General features: G+C 34.2%; 1 protein-coding gene and 1 long non-coding RNA gene across 4 annotated transcripts; both read right to left on the minus strand.

The window, feature by feature from the left end:
- Positions 1 to 2,325: 2,325 nt before the first annotated feature.
- On the minus strand, positions 2,326 to 5,950 carry LOC147387845 (trifunctional UDP-glucose 4,6-dehydratase/UDP-4-keto-6-deoxy-D-glucose 3,5-epimerase/UDP-4-keto-L-rhamnose-reductase RHM1-like). The gene is made up of 3 exons (XM_086420691.1): positions 5,914 to 5,950; positions 3,095 to 4,659; positions 2,326 to 2,987 (listed from the first exon to the last, which is right to left on the minus strand). The coding sequence occupies exons 2-3, from the start codon at positions 4,646 to 4,648 to the stop codon at positions 2,544 to 2,546; spliced, it is 1,998 nt and encodes a 665-aa protein (XP_086276817.1). The 5' UTR covers positions 4,649 to 4,659; positions 5,914 to 5,950; the 3' UTR covers positions 2,326 to 2,543.
- A 10,772-nt stretch (positions 5,951 to 16,722) lies between these two features.
- Positions 16,723 to 23,009, minus strand: LOC147387846 (uncharacterized). 3 transcript variants are annotated; one of them, XR_015171559.1, is made up of 6 exons: positions 20,151 to 23,009; positions 19,846 to 19,941; positions 19,538 to 19,582; positions 18,485 to 18,541; positions 18,111 to 18,266; positions 16,723 to 17,526 (listed from the first exon to the last, which is right to left on the minus strand). It is a non-coding gene; the product is annotated as an uncharacterized LOC147387846 (long non-coding RNA). The 3 variants fall into 3 exon arrangements; XR_015171560.1 differs by having other exon boundaries at positions 16,723 to 17,529; XR_015171561.1 differs by lacking the exon at positions 19,538 to 19,582 and having other exon boundaries at positions 20,151 to 23,006.
- Between the last annotated feature and the right edge of the window lie 2,918 nt (positions 23,010 to 25,927).

The raw sequence follows: 25,927 nt of genomic DNA on the forward strand, positions 1-25,927 counted from the left end.
TCTTTTTTTTTTTGGATTTTTTTTTAATAATTTACCCTTGTTTCTATGCAAGATTTTAAAAATCAACGAAAGCTAAGACAAATTAGTCTACTAGCACTCCAACCAATGCAAAAGCTCCCATATATAAAAAAAAAAAAACATTAACACTCTCTTTGCTTCAAGTTTCATTTTTTGCAATGACCAAATCCCAGCAGAATCATAATACCTTAATTATGAAAAGAGCTGGGATAATATGACTCTCCAAGTGGCATACTCAATCGACTCGCTAACGTGGAGAACTCAATCTTGCTTTCACATGAAAACTGCCTACTATGTAGGCTGCTCCTCATCAACTACTAACGAATAGATAAACAAAAACAAAATCGAGTCTTCCTTCCCATTTCTAATCTGACTTCCCCCCTTTCGTCTTACTCTTAAAAAAAAAAAAAAAATCAACTCAAGGAGTTGTATCTTCTTCACTATTACTCAAATCTTAACACGACTATTATTTTATCCCAATAGAATTAATCAAACATCTATCTCAAACAATCATTTATGAATTAAAATCTAGTTATTTTTATTATTACTTACCTTGCGCCATTATTAAACATTAATCCAATGTTTCTGAAGATGCTCCATTTAATCTCATCTTTCCTCTTTTGCGAAACCTCAATCGAATTGGTCTTTTTTTCTATACTCACCTTCTCCCTTCTCTATATTTGGATTGGTTGTATTTTTATGATCGATGGATATCACTTCCTTTATCTCAACATTTTCAACGTTCATGTCCTTTCAACAATTCTAATATGGGGTTGGCCAATCCCTTTTTATAGATGAAGGTTAAGGGCCTAGATTAATTCTTTTAGTACGTTTCTTATCCATCAAGGTCTCCTACTAATTTCTTAAAAAATATAATTCTAATGATACTAGGATTTCCATTAAAAATGGAAATCTATTATATTATAGAGTTCATGTGCAATTTAGAAACTAAAATCGTGGAGGTCAATGAGATCAAAATGTCACATGAGTTTTACAGGGTCACCCACTAAAGAGAAAATAAATAAATAAATAATTCGCACTAAACGAATTCATAAATGAAATCAGAGTTCCCCTTTTATCTCTTCAAAAAATAACAGGTCAAGCAGAAGAGAAAGTAGAGCTTGAGTTTTCAAATTTGAAATCGAGATCTGAATGCTCAATTGACTCCCTATTTAAAAAAAAAAAATTTATGATGAAGAAAAAAGAAACGAAGTAGAGCTTTCGATTTCATATCTACAATGGAGATCAAAAAGCATTTTTCATTTTCTTTTTTTCTTCATATTAGTGGCTGATGTGGCAGGAAGTGGTCACACGAAACAGAGATTGAGTTCTCCACGTCAAGGGGTCGATTGAGTATGATGCCACTTGGAGAGTCATATTATCACGACTCTTATGGAAAATGCCTAGATATGCATCATGATCATCATCATCATTATTGTGGAGGGATAAAAATTGACTCTCATCTAGATCGTTCATTCACAATAATCAACTCACATCTCGAGTTGGACACTTGACAACGTTTGGGTGGAATTCTATCTAATTATGGAAAAATCCCTAATTTGGGAGGACTCTCCCATTTTAGATAATTACGAAATTTGCATGGCAGTAAATGCGAAAAATATAATATAATTAGGACAAGGATTTCTTTTGTAGGTTTTAAGATTTTTCTATTGAAAGGACTAATAATCACTATAAAAAGAGAAGGAGAGGAGATCATGTAATAGGGAGATGCAGCATATAGTCACTTATGATTATTTGCCTCAACAATCACGATTTGGATCCCTAAATCACTTCAGATTCAATCTACAGTCCAAGAGAAAGAAACACACCCTTTTCAGCCAATTTGTAAAGTCAAATATCCTAGACCCATAATCAAACCCCTTCACGAATGATCAACTCATTTGAACACTGTCAAATCTGTTTGACGTGCAAAGTGCTCCTCAAAAACTCAATAATTCGGACATAGGCGTGTGTGAATACAACTTCACCACCTAGAACAATATAGATAATATGGATTGTTTTCACCAGGTGACTCTCGTACCCTTAATGGTATATCTCATCTAATGGTTTGCCCAAGTTTGGAGGCTTCCCTCCCAAAAAACTAACCAAACTACTGCAACACCATACTAACTATAACTTTTAATAGTGACGGCAAAAGAAGGTAAATGTCGGTGAAATTAAAGAAACAAACAGCTTCACAAATTAGAACTCAAAAGCTTAAATGCCCTAAATATTGCAGAACACAAGATATATGAAGAATTCATCCAAAAGCACCTCATAAAAATAGGAAAAAAAAATCCTAAAGCATGACTAAACTAACAAAATATATATTATTAAAATAAGACAACTACAAACGGCGTAGGCAAATTATCTTAACTGCTAAAATTAAAAGAACAGAAATGATGATGGGAAGACTAGAATTGACAACAATAAGAAGGGACTTGAAAACACACAGTAATGCAATATGCGGAGGTCAGTCCCGATCAATGTGATCAATCCAACACCTAACCTGCTAGCTTTGCAACTTAAGTTTTCTTGTTGGGTTCAAAGACGTACTTGATCAGCGAGTCCTTTATTGACAGCAACTCAGGAAATTCCTTCTTCAACTTCACTCCATCCATTTCATTGTTGCTTCGAGGGGCAACTATTACCTTGGCCTGCTCTTCAAGAGTGAAGTTAGCCCACTTAAAGTTGGGATCAATATAACTCTTGTACATCTCTAGAATCTCATTATGACTCACGACACCAGGGTTTGTGAAGTTCCATATACCCCTCAAATTCCGTTTCGCCATCTCAACTGCAATGGGTAGAAGTTCATCCAATACTGTCATGCTGTTTGGAATGTTAACCACTTTGTTATAACGAGAAATCTTCGTAATGAAGTTGCGTGGGTTGTTAAGATCAGATGAAATTGGCATACGGACTCTGAGGGTACAAACATTTTCGTACTCTTTCAAAAGCTCTTCAACCTGGTTCATGCATCAATGGAAATATATACTAATAAGCACTTAAAAATTTATAAAACGTCACAATATGTGAAACTATAATTCAATCAGGGACAGTGGTGTGAAGTTACCATGGCTTTGGTCTTTGAATAAAATGAACCAATGAAATTGGGTTTGTCTTCTTCTTTGAACCCAATGCCGGACCCTTCAGGGTGTGTAGCATCATATTCGAATATGCAACCAGTAGCGAAATTCATCATTAGCAACCCATGTTCCCTGCAAGCATCTGCTAAGTTCAATGTGCCCGCAACATTTGTGCGAATTGTCTCAACTTTGTGAGACTCACACCAGTCAACGTTAGGTCTACCAGTCACACCAGCAGCACTAAAAACATGAGTAGGCTTGACATTCTGAATATCTGCAAAAAGAGATGACCGTTCCTCAAGTCGCCCTCTACCGTATTCATAGGGAATCCCTTGTTTCTCACATATCTTCCCAAGAAGACCCCCGATCCATCCTGTCTTACCGTATATCAAGAACTTATAGGATGATTTTGGAGTAGAAGTGTGGCTCTTTGAAACTGGAACCACCATTCGTTTCTGACTAGGATTGTCTTTTGCATGAGAGGACACAACATTGCTTTCTTCAGATCTCCCCGGCATCATCAACATTCTTGGATGAGGCAGCAATGCTCCAGAAACATCGCCCCACCAATCAGGATTGCTAGTGTACCATTCCATAGTCTTCTTTAGCCCTTCTTCCCACCTAGTCCGTTCTGACCACCCCAAGTTCTTCAGCTTCTGATCATCCAAGAAGTACCTTTGATCATTAAATGGTCTATTGTCCACAAACTTAATAGTTGTATTTGAATCCAATGAGAAAAGTTTGCATATATCATTGGCCACATCAATCACTCTCCTTTCTTTCTTTGTCCCAATATTATAAACATGTCCAACCTCTCCTTTATGGAGAACGACCTCAAAAGCCTCGGCAACATCCTCACAGTAAAGGTAACTCCGAACGTTAGATCCGTCCCCATGAATTGGAAGAGGCTTCCCTTTCATGGCCAAGAGGATAAACTTTGGAATTAATTTTTCAGGAAACTGGTTCGGCCCATAGACATTGTTTCCTCGAGTTGTTATGACAGGTAATCCATATGACCTACCATATGCCATTACAAGCATTTCAGCCCCAGCTTTTGTTGCGGAATATGGGTTTGTTGGGAGGAGCTGAGAAGCCTCATGGTTTCCCACGACAGCATCCTCATCTGTCTCACCATAGACCTCATCTGTGCTCACGTGGATGAACCTCTTAATCTGGCCAGTAACCTTGCAAGCTTCTAGAAGAACATGGGTGCCATAGATGTTGTTCTTGGTAAACTCAAAGCTGTTGCCAAAGGAGTTGTCAACGTGTGTCTGAGCTGCAAAATGCATTATTGTGTCGATGGACTCGGTAATGAGGAGGAAGTTAACAAGATCAGCACTACCGATGTCTCCCTTGACAAACTTGAAGTTGGGAGACGATCGAGAAGGTAGGAGGTTCTTCAGATTGGAACAGTAATCTAGTTTGTCAAGGACAACAATCTTGTAGTCCGGATAGTTCCGAACGAGCCGATTGGCGACATGGGATGCAATGAAACCAGCGGCCCCAGTAATTAGGATGTTCTTGGGTTTATATGTGGCCATATCCAAACAGCCTCTACATCAAAATTTAGAGATTGATTCAGATTTAAAATATCAAACAAAATAAAGTATCTCCAAGGGGAAAAAAAAAAATTAAACAACCCAAGGAAAAGATAACAATTAAGTTATTAGAATTCTGAATCAGAAGAGTAAGTTTAAAAAAATCTTCAAACTTCAAAACGGATTTGTAACCCAGAGGGATAGATGTCTATACGTGGTTTAACTCCAAATCCACTCTGAACTTAGTTTCCCCAAAGTACACTTGAAGTCTTGGGATAAACAACAAACAGATCACGATGTAAAGAGATATTAGAAAATAGATCCAAAATCTAGAGGATGATTCAGACCTAAAAAATTAAACGAAACAAAGTATCTCCAACCCCCCACCCACCTAATAAAAATAAATAAATAAATGAACAGGAAAGACGATAATTCAGCTATTAGAATCCTGAATCAGAAGAGTAGGTTTAAAACATAAAAATTGTCAACCTTCAAAAAGGTTTTGTAAAGAGATATCAAAAGGTAGATTCGGAATTGAGGGATGATTCAGACCTAAAAAATTAAGCTAAGTAAAGTATTTCCAGCCAAAAAATTTTAAATAACCCCTGAAAGCGAACAATTCAGCTATTAAAATTCTGAATCAGGAAAGTCTTGGAAAAATCGTTAAACTTAAAAAGGTTATGTAACCCAACTAGATCAATATGTATACATAGTTTAACTCCAAATCAATTCTGAACTTTGTTTCGACAAGGCCAACTTGAAATCTTGGTAAAAAAACATAGCACATTGTAGAAAAATTAGATCCAATAAAAAAAGGAAACAAGATTTCCAATTGAAACCCTAGAAATAGACTTCTAACAACTTCCAGAACCAGAACGAGTGCCTATAAGTGAAGAAATGAACCGAAAATAGATCCAAAACAACTAGATTTCAATGAACCAATCAAATTCAGCAAAAATAAAAATTACACTATTTCCACCATACTAGAAGCTAAAAATGCCAGATCTGATAGCAAATCAACAGAAAATTAACCAAATCACCACACCAAACTAAAACAATTATAGATCTAGATCAAATACAATAGCTGTTTTGAAAAATCAGAACTAAAAACTCGATAACAGCCATTCTGCCACTTTGATTCTACAGATCTAATTCTACACCGAAAGAAATTTTGAATGAAATCGAAACCAAAATCAAAGATTTTTCTCCTTTACAAACAAGATTTAAACCTCTAAAAAAAAAATAATCAAAGAGAAAGAATGCCTTACAGATCTAATCGAGATTAGGCTACCGATTGACTTTTATTTTTCTTCCCAAAAATCAGTTAAGTTCACCTTCTTGGCTAAAAAATTTTAACCTACAATCAAAATTGAGTTTGATGAAAAAAAAATATAACATAATATGCTTAATGCATCAGTTGTTGGAATTATTATGTTGTAATCAAATTTCGAGACAATCTTTATGGTAAATTTCTTTTATCTATTTAATTTTTTTTTTTGTTAATCGAGTGTCTGGGCTAGCTTGCGCGCACCACGACTAATCTCGGGAAGAATTACCACAATAATCCATCGCCATGGTCCCCCAGTTAAATCATGAGAAAAACTCAAGAGTGGAATCGAACCCGATTTGTGCAATCTTCTTTTCATTTTCAATTCATCATTTTCAACCTATCTTTAAATCATCTATAAAACCATAGAATTTTACCAAAAATTTCATCATTTTTTTATTTATTATAAGTCTTATTTGATTTTTCTTCCTAAAATCAGACATCATCGAATTATTCAATCACTATGACTTTCAACCTCATTGTGATTCATAATTTTGAATTTGAAATTTTCATTATTTTCTATTTTTATCAAAATCTTCTTCTCTTGTTTTGATGTTTGAAGGTTACAGATTATGACGAATAAAAAATTAAGAGTTAAAGATGACTAGCTTTGAGGAAGAAAAAAAATATTACCATCACATAGAACTAGAAAGCTTAACTGTTTTGTTTCTTCTATTTTGTTAGAAAATATTGATTTTGAGTTGGAAATACATAAAAACTTATTCAAAATCTTTTATCCGTACTCATTTCATAAAATGAAAGTATTTAAGTTCAAATTTTATATGATTAGCTCATGTTTTCAATAGATAATGTTAATAACAAAAATGGAAAGAAAATCCTAAAATGGATTATTTGATTAAGTTAGTAAGGATTTCACATCCTTGAGCTCACCTTGTATCATAAAAAAAAACCATGATCTAATACTTTAGAGTTGTAGAGAACGAAATTCTATGAACTTTGAAAAAATTATTATTTTTTCACCATTGAAGTTTAATTTTAAATTTTGGAATTAAAAAAAGGTTTGCTAGTCTTCCATTATCAAAACCTTGGTTTAAGTTCAAAATAATTTTTTGATTTTTTTTTTTTTAGATCTGAGTTTTTTGATGGAATTTAGAGGGCTGCGATGTTGGATTGTTAGTGTGGTAATCCATTTGAGAAAAACAACCCTTAATAAGATTTAAAATCTTACTAAACTAGTAAGGAAAATATTTCTCTATATCTTAAGTTACCATAACGGTATCTTATGTCATTAATTAAAAATATAGGGATATCTCAATTATTCATTAAAATGTGGAGGTCTATGTTAAATCACCCCTTTTGCACGTGAGAGAGAGGTAGGTAAGATAAATGGACGAGAAACGGCCAAGTGATCAAACGTTTTGAATTGTGACACGTGTTAGATAATATATGTGAGAAGTTAATAAAACGCACATCTGAAATGCTGTTACAAGTTAAGCTCATTGATGGGCATCTTTTATGGATTATAGCAAGGGCATATTGGGTAAATCAAATATGGAAATCGTGTGTGACCATTGACCATTGACCATTGACGTTGGTGGTAGGTGTTAAATTTGTCCACGTGATCGGCATGGACAGATACTTGATGCAAAGTGGTGATCCAGTAAGAAGACTCGTATAGAGATCTTCAGTGAAGCACCACGTGTTATCTTTTCATTGGTGATTGATGTACCTAATTTATCGATCATTTACTCTGAATCTACAAAATTAACGGTGGATGTTCTTCCGATTGGTTCTGAACCAAAACAATCTAGGGTATTTTAAAAACATTCTCTTGTTAAATTGGTGATATTAGACTTACCCATTGCAAAAGGTAAGATTAAGAAAAAAAATTGTATCTAACGAATGTAAGATACACGAGTCTATATTCTACTTAAGAGTGTACTATTTGACACGTACTCAATGCATAAACTAAGATCAAAGAATATTCCCAAAGTTTAAGGAATCTGAAAGGTGCATGGTTTTTAAACTCGTCCGAGACCGAGATGTATCGTCCAAGTTAACTCAGTATTGGAGTTGAACAAGACCAACTCACAAATTCAATTTTTTTAACGAGATTTATGAGTCACAGTTCAATTTATTGATTTGTCTCACGAGACGTCCCAAACGTATCGAAAAACTCGTTTGAGACGACTCAATATCGGAGTTGAACGAGACGAGACGAAATACTGAATTTAAAAACCATGGAAAGGTGTACTGATAGAAAATTTATATATTTTTTTTCTCTCATCTCAAGATATTAAAAAGTTATTATAATTTTAAATGTAATATTTTATATGGCAATAGATCATGTTGGGAAATAAAATCATAATAAATATAAAAGGAAATAGTTAAAGTGCTAATGATATTGACTAGATTGATAATTAATCAATGAGTCGAATCTCCCTATTCACATGCCACCTACTATTTTATTTTATTTTTGCAAATTTTTATAATACCCTTGTGAATCAATGATTTTGATTTCATCTTTACTATTACTAGTGATCACTGCTGTGAGATCGTACACTGAAATCTGAATGTATCAACAATGCCAATTGACACATGGCAAGGCATAGCCAAAATACATGTTTAAATGCTTTCTATTTAATGGGTCCCGTTCGGCACCCTAAGTTTTACCACACACTTTAACAAACGCGTTTTGTCCTACATGGGTTAGAAGTTTCGGAATGGGCTGATTTTTGGTGAGGATGATCTCTATGGTGAGGAGATCATCCTCACCAAAAATCAGCTCATTCCAAAACTTCTAACCCCATCAAAAATGATTTACAAAAAATGGACGGTCCACGATTTTTCAACTTGTAAACATTGGGCTAAACATTTCGGAATGGGCTGATTTTTGGGAAGGATGATCTTCTAATCATAGAGATCATCCTCATCAAAAATCAGCCCATTCCAAAACTTCTAACCCATGTAGGACAAAAAACGTTTGTTAAAGTGTGTGGTAAAACTTAGGGTGCTGAACATTTCCCCTATTTAATAGCATGTATAACAAATACTAATCTATTGTTATTTACATTAGATAAGCAAAACCCAATGTAATATTCTCATGGTGTCTCCGAACTTGTCTTCAAACATCTTCGTGACTAATTGACAAACAAAATAAAATTGAGATTTGATAATTTTAATGGTGTGATATTACTTTGAAGTGGTAGAAGAACTTGCATTGTACAAATCAATCATCAACTCTATCAGGGTTTTCACTTGTAGTTCACATATGAACAAGAAAAGCAAAAAAGTTAAACATCAACCGATTCTTGGTTAAATTCTTAATGAACAAAAAGGGAAAAAAAAAAACTGTAACAAGGGGATGGGTTAGCACAATAAGTATAAAAATTGATAAAGAAAATCCCAATTACAAACTGAGTGAGGCCATGATTGTAGAGCTATTCATAAATAAGGAGACTTTCAAGATCTCGAGATCATCAACTTTGCAACCAAGAACTTTGTGAGGTTCTCGTAGTTAATAAAGTAATAAGATTGAGACTTGATTGAGGAATTGATCCACTTATTGACTTGTATTGGAGAAGTCTCTCTTCACCATGATTTTCCTTCCTGTCAAGTAGAATTTCCAAACAAAACCAAAAACTACTATTGGATTTCTTATCCAAACAATATTGAGTAGATGTAACATTCTTCAATTCTCAATTGTACCTTATAAACTAAATTTATATAGAAACTTAACTATAGCTTAATATTAGATTTCTTATCATAACAACATTGAGTAGATGTGAGCATCCTTCAATTCTCAACCATGCCTTAATAGCAACTTAAGCTAAGGGAAAATCAATTGAGATGATGCACTAATATGCAATGAAGGCTGATAACAACTCCAATTGAAGGAACGTGCATGTTGACAATTCTAAAAGAGATAGCAGGAGATTTTAAATATATATATTGGATATAAAAACTGGAATTACTAAAAGACATGGCTTCATACAAAATTGAATGTAGAAAAAAGAATAGTTCAATCAACCCCATGGCTTTGGGATATGGCAATCTTATAAAAAGAGTATCATATGCAGTCATAGAAAGCATTAGAGATCTTAATGTTCCACCACATTCCATATGATTTTATAATTAAGAGAAATAAGAAAACGAGAACTCATGGTTCTTACTTTTAAAAAAGCAAAAAAGACTTGCAAAGATTGTTGAGCCTTCCTGAGAAAATAAATTCTTTCATAGTGTTGGCTACAATACTTGGTTGAGTATCACAAACTCGTAATTCAAAATCGCATATGTCACTAGTTCACAGCCAACCTAAATTGCAATGAAGAAAGCCAAAAATTAAAAAGTCATCCCAATCTATTAAGAATTGTTGGAATTTAGAAGGTTGAATTTGAAAACCCTTTAATATTCAGTAGGTTTTAACCATAGGATAAATCAATCCCAACTATGCTTTATGCTTTATGTTTTTTATTTTTTATTTTTTACTTTTTACTTTCTACTTTATTGCTTTAAACTTTAATTGTTAGAATTGATTTTTACCTTGTGTAATTTTAGTCCCACATCAACTAGGAGAAGAATTGATTTGCAATTTTAAAATAATTATATTTCTAATAGCTTTAAAGTTGATAAAAGAAGTGGGCGGACTTACGTGCACACACGAAGGGGACCAAGATAAAAACCCAATACTCTAATTGAGATTTGGATCCACCGGTCTGAAAATGTTAATGTGTGTGCATGCGCGTAGGGGAGTGTGCAAAATCCCGAATTTGTACCTCACATGGGTGTGTGCAAAGGCCCGTTTTTCTAAACAATGTACATTCTCTTCTATTTATATCCTTTTTGTTTTGACGATTTAAAACAAAAAATACTTGATTTCTAATATTTTATTTTACATATTTTCGACTATTAATATACTTTTATTCTTTGTTGTGAGAGCACACAACATCGTCGAGTACACTCTTGGAAATGTGGGTTGTTATATCTTGGAGAATGAACACCTATAGATTGTGTTAGCGTAGTAGGGATGGATTTCGTATTAGGATAGTGCTTTATGCATTCCTCAACCATTTATTTTAAGTAATATTTTTCTATTACATTCAATTTGAAAATCATGAATTATTTCAAACTTCTTCTCTCTCTTTCCATAAAAAATCAATACTCAAGAGAATAACAATTTAAAACGAAATTCATATTACTTACCGATTTTTATGGAGAAAATCTCTAATTCCATATATAGTGAAAAACTCAAAAAATTCGATAGAAAGAATTTCAAATTCCGACAATAAAAAATGTTGTTCTATTTAACAACATTACATTTGGTTTATACCATCACTCAAGAACCTGTTTCTTTGGATGATGATGAGGACTAAAGCAAAAGAACTAAATATCGGAAATGGGAACATTCTAATTTCATGTGTCGGAATTATATCATAAATGGATTAAGTATTATTTTTTTATAAGGTTTATTCTTCCATTGAATCTGCTAAGACTTTGTGAGAAATTCTTGAAGAGAAATACTCTTGAAGACGCCGACACAAAGAAATTTATTGTTGGATATTTTCTAGATTTTAAGATAGTAGATTTCAAGTCCGTAGCATCACAATCCAAAGAGCTCCAAATCCTTATTCATGAGATTCATGCTGAAGGCATGAGTATAAGTGAAGGATTTCAAGTTGGATTGATAATTGAAAAATTACCACCATCTTAGAAAGACTTTAAAAATAATTTGAAACATTAAAAAAAGGAAATGAAACTCGAGGATTTAGTGATAAGACTTAAAATTGAAGAGGATAATCGAAAAAATGAGACAAATTCTATGATTTTTAAAACGAATGTAATGGAAGAAGAACTTTACAAATTCACTAGAAAATTTAAACCTGGATTCCATAAAAAGTATGTAAAGAAGAGTTTGCATGGTCCAAAAGTCAGTGTTAAGAAAATTAAGGAAAATTGCTATTTCTACAATAAACCTGGACACTGAACTAAGGATTGTCTCAAAAGAAAAATTCAACAATACCATAAAAAACATGAATAAGTCAATGTGACTGAAACTCAGAACCTATCGATGGTTGTTTTCAGAAGTGAATCTAGTAGGAAATACCAATGATTAGTGGCTAGACATGGGAACTACCAAACACATGCTCTAAGAGAGGCATGTTTTCCTCCTACAACAATGTTGGAAATGAACAATTATTCATGGGAAATTCTTCCACATCCGCTATGATCGAAAAGGAAAAGTGAATGTGAATTTCACATATGGCAAGATTCTAACTCTGAATGATGTGCTTTACGTTCCAGACATTCAAAGAAACATGATTTCAAGTTCTCTTTTAAGTAAAAAGATTTTAAAATGATGTTTTAGTATAATAAATGTATAATCACAAATAATGGAATGCTTGTGCACAAGGGCTATCTATGTGATGGGTTGTTCAAACTCAATGTAATTTTTGATTTTATTAATAATATTACTTCATCTGCTTATGATTCTAAGTGTTCTAATATTTGGCATGCTAGATTAGGTTATGTTAATAATAGATTGGTTATCAAATTAACACTGTATGATTCCTAAAATGCATATTGATACATTTAAAAAATGTGAAATTTATGTTGAATCAAAATTTGTTAAAAAAATCTTTTAAAAATATTGAAAGATTTACAAAACCTTTAGAATTAATACACTCTGATTTGTGTGATCTCAAGTATGTTCAATCAAGAGAATAATAATAACTTCAAATTTCAAGAACTAAAATTCCCAAAAACCTGAGTCGAGGTCTAGGGAAAGTGGTTGGTTAACCAATGGAATATATTTTTCCTAAAATTTTACTATCACCAATTAGAAGCACAAATATTAAAGGGCATTTGGACACTTGAACTTCAGATGGATGTATTTGGCTACGATTCATATTTAACACTTTACCAACAACCCATCTTAAAATAATTAAAGATAATAAGCAAATTTTATGCTAGTGTGCAACCCAGTATGGACATAAACTACCCATAGCCATTCTTAAGTGTTAACCTAACATATTTCACCACATTATGGGCTCTCAATCCTAACAAGCCGATGCAAGTAAGATATGCAATCATCTTTCCGTTCCCTAATAATCAATATATATTTTAAGAAACTAATAGATTTAAAGGAAAATTCTCAAAAATAAATGAATAAACCAAATCCAAATTTCTGCATTTTTTAAATTATTTTATAATTAAAAATCTCATAAAATTACCTAAATTCATAAAAAATTTCTACAATTTCTCACTAATTATGTTAAATAATATGTGGTTATTTGTTACTAATAAAAACTCAATCAAATGGAGGTACACTGAGCAGTAATTCATCAAAGTAATGCCTGATTAACTCCAACTTTAATAGGTGAACTTGTATATACATGAAAAAAATGAGATTCTTGTGAAAAAAAAAAAAAAAAGACAAAAGGAACCAATATTAAGTCATTAAATGAAGTCAACTACCAGAAGATTAAAGGATATCCAAGTTAAGAAAAAATTGACAACAAACCTTTACAAGAAGATGGGACAAGAGCAGGGTTGGAGTCAGGATTTTCTTGTAATTGTATAGTTGAAGAACTTGAATATGAATGGTTTTAGGGAGAAATTCGGAGGTTTTTGGTTAGAAGTTGAAGAACAAGATATTTAGGTCATTTTCAATTAGTATATGAGAAGGCCCGGTCAAGAGGCAATGTCATTAACAAAAAAACAAAATTGAAGAGGGGGGGAGGGGGAGGGGGGGGGGGCTGTGGCGGCAAATATTGGTGGGAGGTGAGGGTGTGGGGCAAATGGGGAGAGAGGTGAGGGAGTGGGGACAAATGGGGCATGTAATTAGTTGAAAATATAGGGGTATCTCAAAGTTCTATGGGGGCAATTGCCCCATCAACTCCTTACTAACTCCACCCCTGGATAAGAGTACTAAAGCAATGCTGCTGTCTTTAATATCAATAATAATGTTTTGAGAAGCCCCACGATTCAGATCTTAATCTATTAGTTTGAGAAAATAATTAGGCAGTAGAAGTACCTTAAACTGTAGTTCAGCAATCAAGTCAAGTAATCTAACTAGTGAGATCAAAAGCCAATAATCAGAATTTAAAAGGAACAATGAAAAACTACAATCAACAATAACAAAATTTAGCAAGCTTAATTTCAGAAAATGTGATGCAGATGAATATATTCAAATGTTAAGCAACTTAGAATGAAATTTATACCTCATGCCGAGGAGAACGTCAACAAAAACGTCATAAGGGGTTGTTCATTTGGTCTCACAGTTCCTAATTGGAAAGATGGCAGAAAGTCAAATATTTTTCTAAGATTTGCAATTTCATTGTCCTATGATTCCGATCAGCACATTAACAAAAAAGGTAGCTCTTAAAAATATAACCAACACATTATTTTAGGGTGTGAATGGTAAAGTAGAAGATGATGAAGAAGAAAGAGTCAAGGAGTCGTGAATGGTAAAAATGTTTTTAATTATTTTATCAAATAATTATTTTTAAATTTTTTTAATAAATTATTTTTGACGAAAAACGTTAGAAAAATATTTTGCTTTTTATAAGGAGGTAGATGATAATGCAAATCTAATTAACTAACCTTACTTTTATATTTAAATTTAATACAAATAAGGCCATTTCAATTAAAAATCAAGAAAATTGAAATTTATGCTCCTTAGTTTTCAAAATTACAAAAAGTATCTTGTTTAGTATGCAATTTTCAAAAATCCTTTAATAAATATTTTAAATTATAGATAAATCCTTTTGACACATGTGCATTTGCACATGTCACCTTCTAGTTTATACTTAATCAATTAGCTTAATCTCTTTATATTCACATTTCTATTTTTGTTTTCTAGATAAGTCCATTTTTAATGAGATAAATAACTTGGTGATGTAGACCTATACTCACATGTCTATTATTTTACCATCACTTTGGTGTTTACTAATATAAATAAATAAGATGGAGTAAAGAGTAACCCCAACGGGGTTGGCCTAGTGGCAACCCAAGCCTTGATAAGCTCTTCAAGAAGGGTAAGTCAACTTTTCAGAACTCCACGAAATTAGGACTTTTTAAGAGGGCATTGCGTGGGATTATTGACATCATGTTTTTTTTTCTTTTTTCAAAAGTGTCCTCGCAATACATTTAAATCCAATTCTTTTAAAATTGTAAACTCATAACTCCTATAATTAACTAGGATTAGTTAATTTGTTAAAATTATAAAAATAACCGTATAATTTTCAATATTATAGTAAGGGTGATGTAAATTAAAAATTATCCTAATTAATATTTTAAATTACAAAATACCATTACAACATATTAAAATATAAACTATAATATAAAATAATATTATTTATATAAAAATTTTAAAATAATTATAAAAAATGTTGACCTTAGATAAATCCTACTCTTTTTTTCCGTACATATTAGTTTGTGTCATTCTAGCATTTTCCTTAGTAACCACTAACATCTTAGCGCAGTGTCAAAGGAAGTCAGTTCAGCATTCTCCTCACTGAAAAATGTAAAATGTTATTAATTAGTAAGGAAAGCTACGGACTTCAGGAGTTATAATAGTTTGTGTTTTGGACACAAGATTTCTGTGGTAAGTGTAAGATACGTAAATATGGTCCTACGAACAGACGGTGGGCCCACAAGGACGAAAGATATCTGTATCCTAGTGATCCAGTGGAACATTCGTGTGGGGAACTTGGGTGAGACAGCCAATTATTGACCATTTATTCCGATTCAACCGATTGTAAAGTGACTATTCTCAACTTGCATGAGAATAGACCTACCTTAAATGTATGTTTTGACATCTCTTTGATGGGAACATAAAACTAATTTAGTTTATGAGTGGGGATCTAGTTAGGTGTCCCGTTCCAAATCAAGGTCAGGTGGCACCCCATTTTATGTCACGTGGAAACTTTGACGACCTACAAATGTATGGATATGTGATCCGTCTCTTTGTGAATTGACATACAAAAGATCAATTTGATTGGTGACGTAAATCCATTGATTATAGCATTGTCTTAAGAATGATTTCTAATTGTTGAATTTAAATTCTTTTTCAAGAGATAATATCTAGTGGATGTAGATTATCAAACACTAGGATTTTTTGGTAGGTGGATTCACCAAGGGATGGATCATATCATATGGTCGAGTATCCCAAAAAAATGCCATGTGGCACATAATGAGGTGCCACCTTACCTTGGTTAGGAAAGGGACACCTAACTAGATCCGTACTCTTAATTCATTAGCTTTAAATGAGATGAAAATATCATTTATTAAATATTAATATATTAGGTTGGGATTGAAATCGCCTCGATCCTTTTCACTAAATAGTATAAAGAGTCCGATTGATAAATTGAGGATTTTTTGATAAATGAGAGTCGTTACGTAATTTAGGTTTAGGAACAAAAAATAACTCTAAATAGATATGCATCAGTCCACGGATAAGAAAAATGGGTAAGAGGTCAAATTATGGGTTTTAGAAGGTGTTAGATACCGAACACTATGTGAAAAAGTCCATATTTGATGGTCTTAGCTATCAAATTTTAAGAAATTTGATGGACCCTCCCATCAAATATTTTCTTGTATAATTTTTTTTTGACGGCCCTGGACTATTAAATTATTAGAGAATGAGCTTAAAAAAAAATAAAAAAAATTTCATAGAGTATGACCATCGAATTTGGAGATTTAACAAATAATAGTACGGTCCTCTAATTCACCAATCACAATAAACGAAATAATAATAAAAAAATCAGAAAAATAAAAAAAACAAAAGAAAAATCATAAAACAAGTTCCAAATTAAGTTAAATAACTCAAAATTCATATTATATATTGAAATTTCATTATTAAACAAACTCTAATAGAAGCAATTGGGCACCAATAAGCTTCTTATTACAATTCGAAGCAGTGTGGGTCCCATGCCCTTCATTGTCCCTGGCTGATCGATAATCGATTGCCTCATTTAATCGTCCTGTAGCTGCCTTGTACCCTTAGAAGAAGGCTCTTGCACCAATAAGTTTCTTATTACAATTCGAAGATTAGAACTTTGTGCCTTGCTCACAAGTTCCCTTCCAACTAGTAGGCACGGGTGACATGCCAGTGTCTTTGAAGCGAATATGCTCAAGCCAGATTCCAGTGTTAACAATACCAATTATCACATCAGAGGCCAAATTTGGAGCCTGCCATAGTCCTTTGCCATTTTGTAGGCCAATAAACTGAGGAGTATGTGTAATGTGTAGTCTTAACATGTCGTCCGGAGTCGCGTAGAGAAACCCATCAATGTTTTTTAATGATTTAACTTCTTTGGTTGAGAGCTTTGCAATAAAGCTAGAGATGGTGCTCTTGTAGACATATAGGAGCTAAGGGAATTGTGTTTCTTGTTCTTTATCTTCTATTGTTGAGAATTCGACAATGGAGTCCATCACTGTTTCGTACCATCTCTTAGTATTAGTGAGGGATCGATCCAAGGCCATGACCTTGGCGTTGTCCATGTGAACGACGTATGTTTGTCTTTCTATTGAAGTGTACGAGCTTACGGCCATTAGCGCGAACAACCATATTACGTCCTAGACATCATCTTAGCTGCTAAGAAGTAGAAAAAAAAAGATATAATTAGTGCTCAAAGATTTCCAATGATTAGTTATGTAATTACTTACCGTGGGTCAAATCTCTAATAAGTATCCTATATGTGAGTGTGTTGAGAGAGAGAAAATAGAGAGAGAGAGAGAGGGGGGTGGAATGCACCATCACCCACAACATGCAATTGGGTCCCTTGTGCATCTTTGGTATGCATGATCGCACTGTTCTGTCTGATCAATAATAACTACTTTTTTCTTAACTTATAAACCACTCAATAAATCAAAATAAACCACATAAAAAGGAATAAAATTTGGATTAATGGGTGTTTTGGAAAGATTAAGAATGTCAATGGACCACTTTCTATTCCAATATCAACATATCTAACATGATAATTTGTCAATTAAACTGCTCTCATTTCTTTAACTTTTGATCTGTAAACAGAAAATTCTTCAACATAGAAAATACAAGAAAAATGTTTAAACTGTGAAAAAGAACAGAGAAATGCAGCAAAAATAGACCATTTCCTTCAAGATATTATCAACATAAACAAACGGAAGTTCCAATGTATCGAGAAAGAGTAAGTGAACCTTTCGTCGAGCTTCACTAGCCAAAATATCATCATGCTTAAGAAAAACAGCAAGCTCCTCATCTTCAGCAGCTTCTGCTGCAGCAGCAACAGAATTATTCGTTCTATGGAGATATTCTGCTCTACAATATTTGATCCAAAAATCCTTTTCTGTCATCTACAAGTCACAAAAGAAAATTATGAAGAACAAGAACAAAATATGAGACCAAGACTTCCCCAGGTACACATATTTGTCAAATAAGTAGGACGACCCCCCCCCCCCCCCCAACACCCAAAAAAAAAAGCGATTTCCTGATAATGGACATAACAAACAAAAAGGAAGAAGAATGAGAAGTGCCTGCACAGTGAGAAAAGTTAAGAAACATCTTTTTTTACCTTCTTGGGCACAAAATTCAGAAATGCCAGGTGAACAACATGTTGTTCGACAAAAATCTGAAACAAAATTTCACTGTCACCAAAGGTGGTCTTATAAGTCAAATATAATCACTTCTATGACTACTTGTATTGGAACCATCAACTCTATTAGCCAAATAAGTTGTTTTTTGATTGATCCTATTAGCCAAATAAGTATGCAACTGTATGAAGAGATTTTAGCTTAAGAACCAAGTTTAAACATTCTAGGAAATTGAAAGAGAGAGTACTTACAGGATATAATTATCATTCCACTTAAGACTATAAATTCAAACTTATTACACTAGCGAAGCTTTTATTGTCTATAACTAACAAAAAAAACCACCGGATTTGCAACCAAGCAAGAGTTCAGACACACATAAGGAAAGGTTAACTCAAATGCATGCACCAACATACAGTCACACATTTCCATGTACATCTCTCTCTCTCTTTTTTTTTTTTTTTGATAGGTCAAGACAAGTTTTTTATCCCACATCCGATGTTATTACTTGACAAACTTTACCATCTTCCCGAGATGGCACCATCCCCTGAACATCATGTAATATCTGGTAGCCTAGAGAAAGAAAGAAACAAATAGAGAAACTGCAAGTCTAGAAAAAGTGCCTCCCAACCCAAGAACATTAAGGGGCAAAGATAGGAATAACTCCCATAGTTGGCAAAGGCATAAAAATAACAACAATTCTCTGGAAAAAAAAATAGATGAAAAGCATCCATGTATCATGTCAACCCTATGAAAATAGTAAGGCTACTAGTCATATTCAACCCATCCCCACCCCCCGGTGGGGACGGGAGAGGTTGTGGAATATTATAGATTATGTAAATAAAATTTTTTGGTCTGCGGTTAACATTATTTGTTTATAAAATCATTCATTCAATTGATAATCTCCAAACATGTCCATTCATTCACAACAACAATCAGGAATTACAGTGGCTTCACATTGACTTAATTCAATCACAAAAAGATCTGCATAATTATCATCCAAGCAAACAACTAAAAAAGGGGTGCAACCATCCTACCTAATGAATGATCTCCGGAGTCAAGTTAAATGTGACTTTGTTGCTCTTGCAATACACATAGAAGGAAATTCTTAGAGTTTCTATGGAAAGATACAACATATAAAAAAATGAATCTAACCATGAGGGAACCTATTATATGAGTTTCAATGTAACAATTTTATTTTATTTTATTTATAAAAAAAAAGTCAAAATAGAGCAGTTTGAAAAAAGTAAAATGGGTAACAATAGAAAAATATTTTGGAGATGTTAGTTTGTAAATATATGCAAACAAGTAATCAGAACATAAAACAAGAAGTTCCATGTTGTACCCAACAATCAGTTAATGGTCTGACATCTGCAAGTATAGCACTTTTGAATCCCACTTGTTGTTTCGAGTTTCTGCTGACATCAGTAGCAAGCAACTTCTGCAACAAAAAAGATTAGTAAAAAAAGTTCATAACTACAAAAAACTAATCCTTAGGTATTCAAAGAAGGTATCAACAGAAGAAACAATTGAAAAGGAGATAGTCTAGATAGAACAAAAAAGAATTACCAAATAAAGTATATAGTTTGAACAGGGCATATAACAAACAATACATTTAAATCAAGGCTTAGATATGAGTAGGTAACTGACCTTTCTTGTTGCCCAGAATTCAGCTTCTGTCAACACGCCGCTGATAACAAATTGTTTGTGCAATTTCTGCAACTCGCTATGACGAAAGCCTTTTAGTGCAATTACTAACGGGTTAGTGGCTAGTATTTAGTAGGTGAAGGCAGGTTTCAAACCCAGGTGTGCTATCAATAATCACATACTTTAACCAACTTAGCAAATTTCATGAATTAGATTGCACAAATTTCATATTAGATCTTCAACCTGAGTTCATGTCTGGAAGTTGTTGATAACTACTCGATGATAAAGTCCAACCTCAATAACCAAAAGATGGGCAAACTACAATACCCATAGAAACATATGAGCGGTGCATGCACATTTATGCCAACAAAAACATAAATCATCAATATACATTTTGACAGGTTTTTTTGGTAAATTTTTCCCCCAAGTATTTTATTTTATACAATTCATTATACTGATAAAAAGAAAAGGCATATCCAAAGAAAAATACGTGACAAATGTAAGAAAGACAATACAATGAAGCACAATTTGCAGCCATATAACAAAAACCTGAAGCAGGAATAAGTCTTTACTCATGTCTTGGTGATAAAGAATCACATAATTGTAAATCTAAAAACAAGTCAAGTTGTACGTAACACCAAAAGGAAATGCACTAATCACATTTACTTATTAAACACACGATTATGGATGGTAAAATTACCTATCCTCTTGCAGCAGCTTCATTCGGCGTTCCATTTATGCAGTACTAAGTTGTTCATCATGAACAGTAGAAGCAGTTTGGGATGTGGGCATCCAATGACTGATCGCCATCTGTACATTCATTCTATTTTCATGAAATAGAATGGATGAGACAGTTGCCATGTATAATATGCCATGGCACTAACCCATTGAATCCTAACTCCTTCATCCAACATTGTGGAAAAATTGAAATAGCAAAGTTCACATAATCCCATAAAACACAAGGATTTATGACACTGTGCCTATATCAACGGAATATAACAAGAATCCGAATTAGTGATGGCAGAATCAAACCACTAATACCATCAAACCCTGTTATTAGAAGAAAATGTATTATAACAAGACCATCAAGAGAAAGACCATTGTTAACCTAACAAGCTCAATCAAGATTAGAATAGACTGATTTTTTATTCCAGTTTTGATGATCATCATGATATTGAGAACATCTAATTGTACAGTTAGATTGTGCAAAATGTTATCCATATGAGAACCACAAACAGGAGTCCAAATATAAGGTGTTGATATTGTCAAGCACTAGTTAATGTTTGAACACCACCTGCACTAGTTAAAAGGTGGTCTTAACTGATTTTCACAAACTCAGCAGGGTAACCAAGCTTATCAAGTTGAAAATGAAGACATCCTTCCCAAATCAAAACCTGTTGCATTCTAGACATGATATGATTTCGGCTTGCAGAATTTCTTTAAGTCTTTAACAAAAAAATTAGAATTCTATTTCGAATCCTAATTACTTTACAAAGCATTATAACACATTCAAACAACTTCAATAGTTGTTTACAATTAGGATTAGACCCATTTAGAATTGTATTTCAATTGTACAATCCAGCAAGCATTCCTACTTTTGCTTCCATGACTTCTAAGAGAACCCCCTTTCAAGTCTTACAGTATTCAAGAAACTGAGATGGTCACTTATTAATAAAATATATTTACATTTACATAGGTTATAACAATCGATGCTTTTGCGCCTAAAGAAGGGAAGCAATGTGTACTTTCAAATTAAATGGCAATCATTGAAGCAAAGCAAAATTACTCTTACTCATCCAATGAAATGGGTATTACAAAAATAAGTATTTCTATAAGAAAAACACTTTCTGCGGAAAAAATCGATTTATAACGTCCCATTTAATTAAATAGTAAGAGTACATAGGTTAGAACAATTGATGCTTTTGCGCCTAAAGAAGGGAAGCAATGTGTATTTTCAAATTAAATGGCAATCATAGAAGCAAAACAAAAGTACTCTTACTCATCCAATGAAATGGGTATTACAGAAATAATTACTTCTATAAGAAAAACACTTTCCTTACCATTATCATGGAAAAACTTAGATTAAAAAAATGGGTAACATTGCTAAGTAAGGAAAAACTACACTAAAATATACACTTCATTCTTAACTGTCACTTGGAAGCATAGCCACATAATTCGATGTTTTTTTCGATTGAATTCGGGTAAATCTGCCATGTATAAGAATTTAAGAGAAAATTACTTTAAAGACCATGCAATAGGGAATTCCAATTTACTTTAAAGGCCCCATGGTTGGGCCTTTCTTCTAAATGCACATGACTTGTTAATACTTGTTTTTCCCTTAATTCACTTACTGCAATCTATTGTGCAAACTCTAATCAGTTAGTTTTAATGACCATCATAACTCTTCTACTTTTACCAAAAAGCAAACCCCTACTTTCACAAAACAACAAGCAAACTAAAATATAAGAAGTAGACAGAGGTCTTTTTTCTATTAATCATATCCAAGCTGAATTTTTTTTATTTACTTGGATCATGAGCAAATGTTTGGATAGTGGACAATCCTTCCTAAAGTCAATATGAAAATTTGAAATGCTAATCAACATTTGAAACACACATTGAAGTACCAAATCAGCATAATCCTTTTCCTGTACCAAGTCAGCACAAGTCATCAAATGCTTCATCTCTGAACATGGATTCAGAAGCTTCAACTAAAAGCATGATCTCTAAATCTATTTACAAGCCACTAAAATATGACATAAGAACAAAATAATGATCCAAATTTATATTTGGGTTCTGCCTCACCTAAGACATCGGGCTGTAACATAGTCAGATGTAGAGAATGACTTAAATAGTGCCAAATTTGTGCGAGTATCATGTGTTAAAAAGTAATTTCATCAGCACGGAGCTGGCATCGACACGGAGTCGAAAAATATTTTGAAAAGGTAACTTCATCAGTACGGAGCTGGCATCGACACGGAGTCGGGAAATATTTTGAAAAAGTAATTTCTAAGATAGTTGAAACAACCTATGTTTTTGGTAGCCTCCAATTCAGTTCTATGAAATCACCGTCAGTCAGGCGGATCTCCAAGGAAGAGGCGGTGCATAATGGCACTCTTAAATCACCTTGTTCCCTGAATAGACGTAGTTTATCCCCCTCGTATCAATAAGATAAGATCTTTCTAGGCACTGACTTGATCAATGACTGCAATTGGCGCTTTTGGGAATTTTTATTTTTATTTTTTTTTTTATTATTACTATTTTTTTTTTGAAAAAGTTGGATGCATTTGAGTAAATTGATCTATTGTTATCTTTGTTAGATCCTGAACTTGGTTCGAAATTGAATCTGGATTAGGCTCGTAGTGGATCTAGGTCTTAGACCCCGTTGAGATGGATTTGGGTTGTGGTCTCAATGGATCTGGGTTGTAAACCCAGTTGGAATGGATTTTGGTCTGGGTCGTGGACCCAGTTGAACGAATTTGGGTGGGGGCTCAGTTGTATTGGATCTGGGTCGTGGACCCAGTTGAGCGGACCTGGGTTGCGAACCTAGTTTGAATGGATCTGGGTCGTGGACCCAGTTTGAATGGATCTGGGTTGTGGACCCGGTTGGGTTTGATCTGGGTCGTGGACCAGTTGGGTTTGGATCTAGGTCGTGGACCCAGTTGGTTTTGGATCTGGGTCGTGGACCCAGTTGAATGGATCTAGGTGGGAACCCAGTTGTATTGGATCTGGGTCGTGGACCCAGTTGAACGGATCTGGGTTGTGAATCCAGTTTGAATGGACCTGGGTCGTGGACCCCGTTGGGTTGGATCTGGGTCGTGACCCAGTTGAAAATGGATCTAGGTCGTAAACCCAGTTTGAAACGGCTCTGGGTCGTACACCCAGTTGGAAACGGTCCTGGGTCATGGACCCAGTTGGAAATGGGTCTGGGTCGTGGACCCAGTTGGAAATAAGTCTGAGTCATGACCCAGTTTTTAGATGGGTGTGGGTCGTGGACCCGGTTTAAATGAATACAAGTGGGGAATCCAGTTTACGAAATTGTTTTTGGTTTTGGGGAAAATCCGCAATTTCTTCCCTTTTTCTTTTCTTCCTTCCATATCTCCCCCTTTTTTTTTTTTTTTTTTAATTTGGTTGTACCTTGTGAAAAAGATCGATTGACCAAAATCCATCTCACATAGTTCCTTTTTTTTTCAAAATTTATGATCTTCCCACGTGGATGCTTTTAATACTTGACAAATGGTGAGGGTCTTTAAAAATGGATTGTCGAGTTCACTCTGGTTCGTGTCAATGGCACGGATTGGGTCTACGTTCTGTCATCCGTGTCTTAGGCACGGATGAGACATTTAGTGTTTCAACCGTGTTCCCAACGCGGATGAAGTATATTTTGGTTTATCCGTGTCATGGACACGGACCAGAATGAAATCCAATTTCTGGAATTTCACAGAACTGTTTCTTTGTCCCTACTTTCCCTGTCTTCCCTGTTTTTGAGTCTTGAACATGGTGCAACATGAGTTCTTCCCCCTTTACCTAAGGGGAGATAAAAAGATAACAACATAAGCCTACAATCTAATTGCCCCCTTTTGGGTTTACAACTTGGGCTTCGAGGCCCAACCACAATAATTGCATACAACATTGTTTTGGGGGTCGATATATCATCCAAAAATTTGTGTCCTAGCTCATCTAGCCGGGCATATGCATGAGTTTAATAGGTGGCTTCACGGCTACCCGATCTTCAAACCTCGATGTATATCGAAATACACATGTCGTTGGTTGGTGATCGGGTTTGATGTGTTCATTCCCGACACTTGAAATAACGATCTCAAGCCGTAGAACTACTAAGCATCGGGACTATGTATATTGAGGGTAGGTTGGCTTGGAAGTGTGGCTATGCTCGCAAGTACACACGTGCCATTTTTTTTTCTTTTCATCGACCCCTTACAATAATACAAGCAGCGAAAAATAAGTAAATATTACAACGTGTAAATGTGAGAAAACACAAGGAAAGAAACATAGGAAACAACAAGTGAACAATGTTAGTTAATAAACAAAATCCTTTTTTTTTCAACACAATCGAGTTGTCACGAGGGATGAGCCATGGTTCCCCAGTGGAGTCGCCAGCTGTAGATACGTGGTTTCGTCATTACGACGACCACAACTACTAAAATTGGAGTCGCCACCATTCAAATTGAAAAGGGGTGTGAATGGTCACCCGGTTACGACGGCCACAACTACTAAAATTGGAGTCGCCACCATTCAAATTGAAAAGGGGTGTGAATGGTCACCCGGTGTGTACTTTTCAAAAAATTACCATTTTTTGGCGTTAGTGACTCGCAACGGATAGGGTTGATCAAACCTAGAGGTTCGGGCAAGCGGCTCGGTTGGAGAAAAGGGAAGGTGTTAGACACCCTTTTCTCCCCGCCAAATGGCGGTAACCTCTACACAACTCAGTTACTTTGATTTTGACAAAATATTAGAAAATAAAGTGCCACATGGAGGTGTTTGTACCCTTGATAGGAATTCACTTTCGGCTTGATCATAGGGTCGTTCTATTAATGGGAATGACCCTTATGAACCTTAGCCTTGGGGTCCATTCATACTCAACTTGTTTAAAATAAAATGAAAAGAAGGGGGATGGTAGAAGAGGAAGATAAAAATATTAGAGAGAGAGGGGAGGGGTAAGTCTTGAACCCACCTTGAATCTTCAAGGTTCTCCTTTCTTTTTTTTTCTTCCTTCTTCTTCTATGCTTCTTAAATCCTTAGTGTAATATGAAAGTGAAATTTCT

Source organism: Akebia trifoliata, chromosome 13, assembly GCF_017979445.1.
Source record: "Akebia trifoliata isolate Shusen 1 chromosome 13, ASM1797944v1, whole genome shotgun sequence".
NCBI classification, from domain to species: domain Eukaryota; kingdom Viridiplantae; phylum Streptophyta; class Magnoliopsida; order Ranunculales; family Lardizabalaceae; genus Akebia; species Akebia trifoliata.